Source organism: Volvox carteri (genome assembly GCF_000143455.1).
Source record: "Volvox carteri f. nagariensis unplaced genomic scaffold VOLCAscaffold_15, whole genome shotgun sequence".
Taxonomy (NCBI): Eukaryota; Viridiplantae; Chlorophyta; class Chlorophyceae; order Chlamydomonadales; family Volvocaceae; genus Volvox; species Volvox carteri.
The window spans coordinates 1,402,223-1,413,344 of NW_003307558.1; the positions used below are offsets into that span (position 1 = coordinate 1,402,223).

At 60.9% G+C, this 11,122-nt stretch overlaps 1 protein-coding gene across 1 annotated transcript in view; it reads right to left on the minus strand.

The window, feature by feature from the left end:
- Positions 1–814: 814 nt before the first annotated feature.
- The window catches only part of VOLCADRAFT_90138 (uncharacterized protein), a gene marked incomplete at both ends in the record, with an annotated part of 12,558 nt that continues 2,250 nt past the window's right edge, over positions 815–11,122 (minus strand). Inside the window, 18 exons of the mRNA XM_002949725.1 lie at positions 815–1,113; positions 1,559–1,663; positions 2,345–2,508; positions 2,717–2,742; positions 2,808–2,861; positions 3,122–3,301; positions 3,805–4,203; positions 4,825–5,054; positions 5,748–5,858; positions 6,557–6,719; positions 6,909–7,070; positions 7,523–7,681; positions 8,344–8,507; positions 8,951–9,082; positions 9,243–9,288; positions 9,721–9,913; positions 10,177–10,377; positions 10,646–10,846. Coding sequence (XP_002949771.1) covers positions 815–1,113; positions 1,559–1,663; positions 2,345–2,508; positions 2,717–2,742; positions 2,808–2,861; positions 3,122–3,301; positions 3,805–4,203; positions 4,825–5,054; positions 5,748–5,858; positions 6,557–6,719; positions 6,909–7,070; positions 7,523–7,681; positions 8,344–8,507; positions 8,951–9,082; positions 9,243–9,288; positions 9,721–9,913; positions 10,177–10,377; positions 10,646–10,846 — 2,989 coding nt within the window. The remainder of the gene's footprint in view (positions 1,114–1,558; positions 1,664–2,344; positions 2,509–2,716; positions 2,743–2,807; positions 2,862–3,121; positions 3,302–3,804; positions 4,204–4,824; positions 5,055–5,747; positions 5,859–6,556; positions 6,720–6,908; positions 7,071–7,522; positions 7,682–8,343; positions 8,508–8,950; positions 9,083–9,242; positions 9,289–9,720; positions 9,914–10,176; positions 10,378–10,645; positions 10,847–11,122) is intronic.

Sequence of the window (11,122 nt, forward strand, 5' to 3'; positions counted from 1 at the left end):
ACTGCTCCTGCCATGAAAGTAGTATCCATGTGCATAAAGCAAGTGCTACAGAAGGGCAAATGCCACAGCGAATACCTTTAACAAGGTTAGAGTGCTCGCCGCTGCCGGTTCCGGTCGAGGCGTTGAACCGGCCACAATCGCGTACACATAAATTCGGAACACACCGACCGTTTCGATAACCCCAACAGTTTGATTCCCGAGTTTGGTGTTTCACAGTGTGCGAAAAGGGCTTCCCGGGTCTCTCCGCGCGCCATGTAAAGTGCCCGAGTCCTCCTCCCGCCGCTTCCTAAACTGTAGGAGCCATGAGGTGAGCGGTCCCATGGCCCCTTAACAAATGCCCCCTCCGCCTCACCCTAAACCTCCGACACACACACACATACATACATACACACTCCTACCCCTCCACTGCACGTGCGTGCACACATGCATGAACGCAGGATTCTTCCTTCGACAAGCGCGCACACATTCCAGTGAATCAACTACGCCTACTCCCGCCCTAGAGACCTTTCCTCACATTACGTCCGCTAATAGGCGCTTTTTCGCCTGGGTGAAGTGCTCTTCCTCGAACCAACCAACCGACCTACTACTCAGCCGTCGCTACCGTGGCGGCAAAACAAGCGCCGCAGCCCGAAACCACCGTCACCACCTTGGCAGCTGCGTCGCGTCCTGGGAACCGTACTACTGCCATACAGCTCAAGGACATCCGGAGCAGCCGCCATCTACCACCAGCAGGGAACATATGCCAGGCAGTCAGCCACCGGCTATCCGCCGTGGCTGTACCCAAACCCCCCCTGTCGCCTCCTACCTTACCTCCCTATTGCGGCCGCGTCTGAAAGATATGCAGCGAAATACCGCCGTCCGAGCGTATCACCACACCGCCCTCAATGTCCTGCGGCACGCCCCCCATGGCCTTCTCAATGTACGACCCAACAGCCGCCATCTGTCGTACGGTCGCCTTGCGCCAGTCGCCATCGGCGCTCATGCGCTGTGCACCGTAATCCACTTCGCGTTCCACTAAGGCGCTGCTCCGCCGGTGGGTACTGGTGGAGGTCGACGCCGCCGCTGCCGCGGCGGCGCCGCTGCCGTACGATGCGAAGGCGGCGACGGGTTTCCCTGGCGGCGGCGGTCAGCAGGCAGCAGCAGCGGACCTCAACTTGTAACTTTACCTTTACCTTTACTTAAATAGTATTTGTACCTTTACCTTTACTTAAATAGTTCCGGGGCTATCGCAACGAAGCATGTGCGCGTGCCTTCCCCTGGTTGATGCTGCTCCTCTTGCCCCTCTTCATCTTGCAGGGCGGCGGCAGTATTCATACACCACCCGCCTCCCCTCCCCATTCTTATCCGTGCCTCCCTCGCACGATATCGCCATTCCTCCATTCCTGGGCGCCTCCCCTGCCCAGCCCAGCCCAGCCCTGCTCTGCCCTGCACGCACCCCGTGCAGGACCCCTCGAGCTCCACCTACCCACCAACCCGCAAGCGACACCTCCCCCCTGTGTGTTCAACCGTCAATCCCCGCCAGCCCACTACCCCCCTCTCCTCTCCCTGCCGTACTTACCCTTCCCCGGCAGAACCAGTGCAGTGGAGAAGTTGGCGAAGGCCAGGGTGGTGACTGCTCCGCTGGACTTGGCCACCTCGAAGCGCCAGGGGGTGCCCCGAGTACCTGGCCAGGGGGGCCGGGGCAACACCGGAGTGGAACACCCGTCCCCAGTCAGCAGCCGCACCCTGCACGGCCATTGCTTGCAACGCACCCTCGCAAGGCGGCTATATGTAGCACACAAGGGGAACACCCGAGCTGGCGGATACCGCACATCCGAAAGGCGGCACGGCGTCTTCCCAGCTCACCACCCGCCTTAGCACACCCGGCCCTTGTCCCCCCACAGCCACCCACCCTTCCTCCGTCCCCAGCCTCCCTACACCCAGTCCAAAGGCGCACCCGCCACCCAGGTCCCAGCGACGGCCGCCTCCCCACCTGATTCCCATCCCACCAAAACCTCCCCACTCCCACCCCTAACCCCCCAACCCCGCCACCACCGCCGCCGCTATCCCTCTGATATAATCCATGAGAGTTCACGCCAGCTCCCTTCCCCGTCTCCCCGTTCCATATCTTTGATAGCCTTTAAAAGTGAAGGCAATAACAAAAAATACCTAAGGCCAAAAATTTGGCTTTTAATAAAAAAATTTACTAGAAAGGCTGAATGTACTTGATTCAATAGCTCATCCAAGAACCGTTACGTTCTTCAGCCTTACGCGCGCGGACTTCCTCACCCAGCAACCGACGCAGCCGTAGCGAGGCCCACCCGCTCACTCCCCCCCCCACTCTCTGATGCCCTGGCGGCCTCACCTGACGCCAGCGTCTCCCCCTGCCCCGGCGCCACCTCCGCCAGCAGCACCTCGCTGTTGCCGTCCCGGGGCCGAGCGGTGTGCAGTACGAAGGACAGATCGGGGGCGACCATCTCCATGGCTAGGACCGCCATGCGAGCGGATGACTGAGATACCCTTGCGGCTCTGAGGTGGGGTTGGGTCGGGGGTAGGGGGAAAGGACGAATCACGAGCGAGTGAAGCGGGGTAGGGGAAGGACGAACCGCGAACGAGTGAAGCTGCTGCCAGGGCAAGAGTGTACCAGATGTAAAACGGGGTAGGGGTAGGGGTAAAGACAAACCACACACGAGTGAAGCTGCTGCCAGGGCAAGAGTGTACCAAACGTAAAACTGACCGAAAGGCGTCCGTGAAGACCGCGACCTCGTGATGAGGGGTAGGGGTATCAGAAATATGCGCAAAAATGCTTGCCGACGGCCAAAGCGCACCAACGTGGGAGTGGGGTGGGTGGGGGAGAGGAGATGGGTAGACATAATGCTGTGCTGTGGGGTTGAGAGCGGGGTGAGGACGGATGGGTGCGTGGGTGGGCGATTGTGGGAGCGGTTACGTGGCACACTGAATCCGTGCAGGCGCACACCTGCGTCTGTGTTTTAACAGCGTAACGCCGTCATAACCCTCCCAGCCGCGCCCCACCGCCTCTCGCCTCAAGTGAGGCGCCCTCAACATGCCCCCGCCGCGCGACGCGGTGAGCTCCTTACCTACGGCTCAACACAGCGCGCCGAGTGTACAGCGACGCCCACACCTCCGCCACCGCCTTGCCCACCGCCTCCGCGTCATCCGCCGGCACGCCCACGACACTGTCGTACAGACCGGCCGCCGACATGCCCGCCAGGTCCTCAACGTTGGCGCTGGACCGTAACGCCAGCAGCAGGGGCTGCTGCCCCCCAGCTGCTCCGGCTCCGGAAGTGATCGCCAGGATGGCCTGCACGCGATTTGGCACTCGCGGTTCAGATGCAGGTCCAAGGACCGTTAAGGTTAGCCCGGGAAGTGAACCGCTTGTTTAGGGGTTTTAGGGTTTTAGGATTTTTTCTGGTTGCGGGACGGCAAAAGGCCCCCAAGGTAATCAGTCCCCTCCAGGGAAGGCAACCAGAGAAGAAAGATCAATGCCGGGGCAGTAGCAGCAGCGGCGGCAGCAGCAGCAGCAGCAGCAGCATCAGCAGCAGCAGCGCCGGCCGCAGGTCCACATTCTTTCATGGGAGCCAGTCAGGTGCCACCAATGAAGTGACGAACGAAGTACGAAAGGCAGAAGGCGACGATCAGAGCACGAGATGGCACCCAGAGCGCGGTTCTCCCTTCTCCCGGGTCTTCCAGTCTTTTCGGCATTCCTACCAGAGCCCGCGCGGGGCGGGAGATGGGATCCCTTTGTGGTACTTCTTACCCCAGCAGTCCCCTACCCAAACACACACACACACACAGGGCCCCCACCTGCTGCACCAGGCCCCCGGGGACATTTAGTCCCGAAACCAGAGCGCGCATTTCTCCACATGCCGCCTCCAGCTCCGCGCCATCGACCCGTGGGTCATCTAGACGACCCAAAAGCGCTTCGAACTCTTCGCTGCGCCCCGCTGCCGCTACCGCCGCCTCCAGCCCGCCGAACGGCACCACTGCGCCGCGCGGTGCCGAGAACATCCCACCCGAGTCAGCCGCCAGAGCCGCCAGCGCGGCGCACCTGGCGGACTTTGAGCCACAGGTGGCAGCGACAGCACGCTCCAGGGGAACCACCACATCAGCCCAGCGGCCCGCCTTGGCGGCCTCGACGACAGCCTTCGCCGCGGCGCCGTCGGGTGCGGACTCGGCGGCGGCGGCTGCCGCTGCTGCTTCCCGCTGCGGGCGGCGACGCAGCAGCCGCCGGTGGCTGCCCCGCCGCCTTGGCGCTTGCGGCCGTAGCTTCCCGTACAGTGACAGTACTGTCTCCGGCTGCGGTGAGAGTGACTCGACGGCCTATCAGGGGCCGCAGCACTCGGGACGCGGTGTCCTCATCATCGCAGGTGACAAATGTAACCTGGCCGGGTCCCCCAGGTCCCCCAGGGGAGAAAAACGGAAGAAGAAAAAAGGGGGTTTTGGAAAAGATGAACCACAGACGAGTGAAGCTGATACCAGGAATAGAGGGATACTCCAGGGTGGGTGGGTGGAAAGGGTTCACATAGAAAATGCAATTGGAACGAAGGCGCGGAGTGAAGGAATGCAAACCGCAACCCTAATATCAAAAGACCGGCGGCACAATCCTTAAGACTTCCCTGCGCCGGACGAAGCCACGGCGCACCACCCCCACACTAAACTCAGATGAAGCGGAAGGCTTCAGGACGAAGACCGCAAGGTCAGCGCGCAGCCAGTTACACCGACTCTAAAACCTTAGGACGCCCAACCACATACCAGGACCCCCCAGGACACGCACATACACACGCACAAACAATCCCCCCTCTCTCCCCTCCGTTCCCTGCTCACCCTGTCTTGCCGCGCCCGCACCCCCAGATGGCTCAGATGGGGCAGCTCCTGCAGCAGCACCACTCCACGAAGCCGCGGACCCAGGGGACCCAGCTCCTCGTCTCCCTCCGCCCTCCGAACCACCAGCACCACACCCTCCTCCTCCTCCTTCCCCCCTTTGCTGCCCGAGGGGCCCTCCAGCGCTGCACCATCCAGCTGTGGCACCTCCCGCAACACCCCCGTCACCTCGCCTGCCAGGGGGGGAGGGAAGGCCGCGGCGGAAGGTGGAGGAAGGGGGGGGGTATCAGGTCACAGTGGTAGAGTTATAACGAGGAGGGAAATCAATCTACTGCCGGTACTCCCGTACATGAAAATTGTGAAGAACTGCAGAAGGAATCGAAAGCCGTCATGGCGATTTCCGCAGCTGCTCTTTCCGGTGAACTTAAATACCGATAGTTTTGGAGCCGGAGGAGCGGGGTGCGACGGGATGCGAGCGGGGGAAAGAGTGTGTGTGTGTGTGTGTGTGTAATCATCGGAGGTAAGAATCAATGCGGAAAAAAACTTCCGACGGCCCCCCACACTAACTGCCAAAAAAATGGAGGTGGCGGGGCCGCCGCGTTGCCTGGAGCCATGGACGTCTCGCAGCTCTCCGCCAATGCTGTCAGTGCCCGCTGCGTTCAAATGGTACCTTGGGGGAGGAGCTCGCTCGCCCCTGCGAGCTGGCTGTGGCCGCACCGCACGTGGCCTCAGATGCGGCAGGTGTACCCCACAACCGCCGGATTGCTCCCGGCAAGCGGCCCGACCGGAGATGTCCGGTCTCCACCCCGCCTTCTCCCCCCCCCCCCGTTAGGCCCCCCATTTGTCTTCTCCTGGACTATCCGTCTACCTCTGGTAACTGCTTCATTCGCTAGTGATCCGTCTTACCCCCCCCCTCCACCCCTCACCTGGCACCAGCACATCCCAGGGCTCCTGGCCTGCAGCCGTCCTCAGCGCCCGAGCCAACATGGCCGCAAGCTTGGAGACCTGGAAGGCCATACTGGCGCGCACCTCCGCCTCTGCAAACACGAAATCATGACATCACGCAGAAATGCGACAGGAATGCGATTTCATGAAAACCCTAAAGATAGAGCAGGTGGAACGGGAGGTCATATGCAGGTGGAGAGGGGAGGGGAGGCAAGCCGTTGGGGGGATCGGGTAATGGGAACAGCCAAGGCCAAGGGAGAACCAAATCGCGGAACAGCGGGATCAGTGGCGGGATGTACGGCAAGCGACAGGCCGTACATTGGTGCTGGTGGCGAGCCATCAAGCAGGAAGAGGAGATGCGAAGACAGACGTCCAGTAACTTTGGTCTTGGATTAAAGCCGGCCCAAAGCATTCCCCCAACAAACCCGACACCTTTATTAAAAGGACAGAACGGCAATCGCGAGCTGCCGACGTAGCTGACAGCGCCCGCGCCGCACCGCCGCCACTTTCTCGCCACCGTTTCGGATGCATGACGTTACACCCCTTCCCTTCCCTTTAAACACAAGCCCACCCACTACCGCCTACACGCCCACCCCCCCACACACACCCATCCACGTACCCACCTCTCTCCTCCCTTCCCCCCAAAAACGAAGGGGCCTCCTCCCCACCCCCCACTTCCACCTTACCCGCTAGCCCGGCTCTCCTACCCCCCCCCCTGGCTGGGCCCCTGCAGCAGCAGCAGCAGCCGGCCGGCCCCCCGGCATGCAGGCGAGCAGCTGGACTCACTCACCCGCAAAGACGGTACCCATGTGCTCCGGCAGCCCCAGCGCGCGGCCAAGTGTGGCTGCCGTACTGCCGTACACCTCCGTCACCATATCACTGTATTCTGTGGCCACACGCAGGGCTCTCTCCAGGGAGGCCTTCGCTCGGAGGGCCGCATCACGAGTCTCAACCTGACAACGGTTTGTGGTATTATCAGTTGGGACGAGTTTTGGTTTCAAAGCGGAGTTGTGGGAGGGTGGGGAGGTGAGGTGGGATAACAAACTCACAACCGAGGAAAAAACACAGACACGCTCTATCCTTCCAATCCCCGGACCCGTCTCCAAGGACCCTAGGACCCACCCACCGACCCACCGACCCACCAGCGGGCACGTCGAGTGCCACCTCTGAAGCTCGTTCTCCAGTACGAGCAGCTCCCGAGTGTCGTACAGGGACAGCCCCATGTGTCGTAGACCCGAGGTCAGGGCGGCAAGCGGCAGAGCCCACTGGAGGTTGCTGGCGCGGGGGAGCTTGGGGGGGGCGCCCTGGGGTGCGGGTTGGAAAGAGGGGGGTTGGGGCCCGGGGCACGCGACTTGCGACCATCCATTCTTTGCTACGACGACAGAATGGGGGAAGGCGAGAAGCGAACAGATTTTAGAATACGCGCCACAAATGCTGTTGACGCATATGCGAGGGAGGCCGACAAAAATACAAGACGCACAAAAATGCAAGACAGGCGCCTCACCGGTTCTTGCCGTACATACATACATATATACGTACTTTCATGTATGTACATACGTACGTACTACACACACCACCTCTTTGTTCTTGCGGTTGAGCCCCCCGCAACGCCTTCGCAGGCGTCCGTCGGCCTTTCGCACTGCGCGTTGTGTGTTGCGGTGATGTGATGACGCAAAACGCCGCCTTCTACAACAACAACACATATACATGCGCGCTGTACATGATATGCCCCACCACTGTTCATGATATGCCCCACCTGCTCCTCCAGCAGCCCGATCAGCCTGGACAACACCACGAAGCTGTACTCCTCCAGCCGGATGTCCGCCAGCCGCCACCGCTGCCTCATGGACAGGATCTCGTCCGTAACGTCGTTGCGCAGACCCGCCACCAAGCCAGCGGCATAGAAGGATCGCGCCTGATGAGGGTGTGCGTGTGTGTGTATGGGAGGGAAAGACGAACCACGAACGAGTGAAGCTGCTGCCCGGGTGTATGGGGGGGGAGGGAGGGGCTGGTGACGGCTGGTGGCTATGCAGAGAGAGGAATTATGCAGCGGGCGGGGGGAAATAATGTGTTCAAGCAAACATTAAGACGGAGAGAGAGAGAGGGGGTGGGGCCAGGTAGAGACTGAGGATGGGAAGGATGAGGGAGGCTGGTGGTGGTGGTGGTGGGGGTGGTGGTGGGGACGAGGTGAGGGCGGCAACAGCTGCTGATGTGGAGCAGGGAGGCCTCGTGGGAGGTTGGGTCGGGCTGGTTTGGGCTGGGAGGAAAGATGCAGGCGCCCTCCTCCACCGACTCTGCCCCAAATCATTTCCGCCTCCCCACCCCTTTTACCGACCCTCCACACGCCCTTCTAAGGACAGTGACAATAACCCCCTTCTCCTCGCAACAGCCCCAACCCCACACGCCCCCTTCCCCCCAAGCCCCCTCAGGATTGATATCCACCTCCCTCCTTCGCCTTACATCCCCCCTCCCTGCTCGCTCTTCTTCCCCTGCCCAACCCCTCCTCTACCGCACTATCCCAGGCTCCCGCCCCCCACCCAGCCCACCCTGGAGTTCCCATTTCCTCCGACCCCCTACCACCTGCGTTGCCGCTGTGAGCAGCGCCATGAGGTCGTCCAGTCGGGCAGCGGCACCCAGATCCTCCACACGCTGCTTGGTGGTGATGAGCTGCCGTACGGCACTGGCGTGGGCGTCATCCAGGGCTTCCAGCGCGCGGCCCGACGTCAGCAGCTCCACCAGCCCTGAGGGCGGGTGACCAGATGCGGCGTGGGGATCCCTCCCGTCGATTAAGCTGGTTAAGAAAAGGCGGAGTAATAGGTGATTGTCCAAGTGATTGTCCAAGTGCGGTCGTAAAGGACATGCGACCGACAGACGTGTGTGTGTTTCGCCGCGGCGTGTCTGTTGTGTTGCGATGGGTCGCGTATGTTCTTGAAGGAAGGGCGGGGCCGCCAAAGACTGATCGCATCTCTCTTCTCTCCCTCACACACACACACACGCACGCACGCACATATACACACACCCTCTTTCTCACACTCTCGCACACACATGTTCACGTGCTCCCACACGCCGTGGCACAACGTCATAGCACCCACCCACCCGCCCATGCCCTTCCCCCCTCGGCCCCTCCCTCCTCCCTCCCACCCTCCTCCCTCCCACCCTCCTCCCTCCCACCCTCCCCACGCACCCGACGCGTTGAAGAACTCCCGCAGCTCCTCCGTGAAGATCCGAAACTCCTCAACGAAGGACTCCGAGTACTGCCCCGGTACGGCAGTAACCCGCTGGAGCATGGCCTCCGTAGCCACCAGGTCCTCGGGGCCTTATGGTCCGGGGGCACGGAGGAAGGGAAGGGCAATTAGTACCATGCCAGGAAGGTGCGGGAAACTAGTCATACACAGACACGGATCTGGTCCCCAACCCCAGAGCTCCTGCTGCACGTGGGAGACACACCCCTCGCACTCACTCACGCACACACCCACCTGCGCAGCGGTGCAACTTATTTTGCAGCGTGTGCTTGATTTCATCCTGCATGGAAATAGCAGCACAGGAGGTGCAGGAGGTACAGGAGGGAGGGAAATTATTTTTATATGCACGAAAAAGCGGGGAAGGAGGGGGTGAGTGGGGCGGGGGTTAGAGAAAGCCAAGCTTCCCCTGGGCCCCGGCCCCGGCCGTGGAGCAGAAAGGACCGGAGGCGAAAACATCTTACCGTGCGGGGCCCGCAGGGCTTGCTGGGGCGAGAGCTTACTTCAGGGGGGATATCCTCCATGTTGCCGTACTCGTCGGGAGGGAATGATATGCGGTGTTACCCCCCTCCCTTTCTTCCAGCCCTCTTCCCCCACAAACCAAATCCACCCATATACATGTCGTGTACCCTACCCCTACCCCTACCTCTACCTCTACTTTCCCCTACAGATTCTCGTCCTCCTCTTCCACCACCAGCACCACCAGCACCCCTACCTTGAGCTCCTTGGGTATGTCGTTGCGGTGCGCGATGTCCCTGATCCGGGTGAGGGGCGTGCTGGCTCGGAACTGGCCGCTGAAGGAGGGCAGCCGCGAGTGCATGCGGCGAGCCGCCAGGATGAGGCGCTCCGTCACCGGCTCGCGGGCCCCGCTGCCGCGGGTGGCGTCGCCGATGATCCACTCCAGGGACCTGAACCCGGTGAACCCCCGGAACCGGGACAACAGGCGGTGCCAATAAATAATAATAATAATAATAATAATAATAATAATAATAATAATAATAATAATAATAATAATAATAACAACATACACATGTAAAAGTTGAGGGAATGTATCTGAGCGCAACAAGCTCTTAAGAATCTTAATACATTGCATTATATTTATTATATATTGTATTATACAAAAACCATGGGGATTTAGAGAACCATGCGTTTCCACCCCACCCCACCCCACCTGAACATGGCCAGTGCCAGATTGGCGTGGTGGTTAGGTCGATAGTGGCTGCCGCTCTCGGCGCACGGCAGCGCCCCCGTGTTGACCCACGTGGCGTACACGTACAAGTACGACATCGCCTCCAGCCCCGGACGACATGCAGGTGCCTCGTCCACTAACAACCGCTTTTGCAAACCCAACTTCTTGAGCCAACTGCACTCACTCACATAGCGGGAGGGGGGGTGAGGCGCAGCGAAGGCATGGGAGCTGAGCCGCTGTGCGGCTGCGGAGCGTACAACGGAAAACACACACACACACACACACACACACACACACACACACACACGCACACACACACACACGCGCACATAACTGCACGCGGTAACAGCATGCCTGGGTTCGCCCTTCTTTCCCCCCAACCTACCAGCACCTCGCACCCACCCACCCACCCGCCCTTCCCACTCCAAGTAACGCCCCCCCCCACACCCACCTGGAGGCCGCCTCATCCCCGCGCACCAGCTCCAACGCCACCCCGCTCAGCCCCTCCGTGCGCCACACGCCACCTCGCAACTGCTCCTCGTCCTTGCGGCGACTGCGTACGAACTCCGGCTCAGCGCCCACCCAGGCAGTTCGCGCCGCTGACTCCTCCTCCAGGGAGGACCTGGACATCACCAGGCTGCCCGCGGGGGACCTGTCAGGGGGGAGGTCGGGTCCTGGGAACGTTAGGTGTGGAACGGAACGCAACCTGGGAAAGGGGCGGTTACGGGTTACGACGCAAAAACACATTTGCATTTTGAAGTTTTGAAAAACGTCTTGACTGCCACCATGTCCAGGGCATCGATGTAAAGCGACCTTTGGCCCATGGCCCCGTGGTTTCGGGGCCTTGTCGCGAGGTTAGTCATCATGACGTTGTGTCAGGTCAGGGGGTCAGGAGTCAAGGGGCCGTAGGGCCGTCAGGACCAGCATA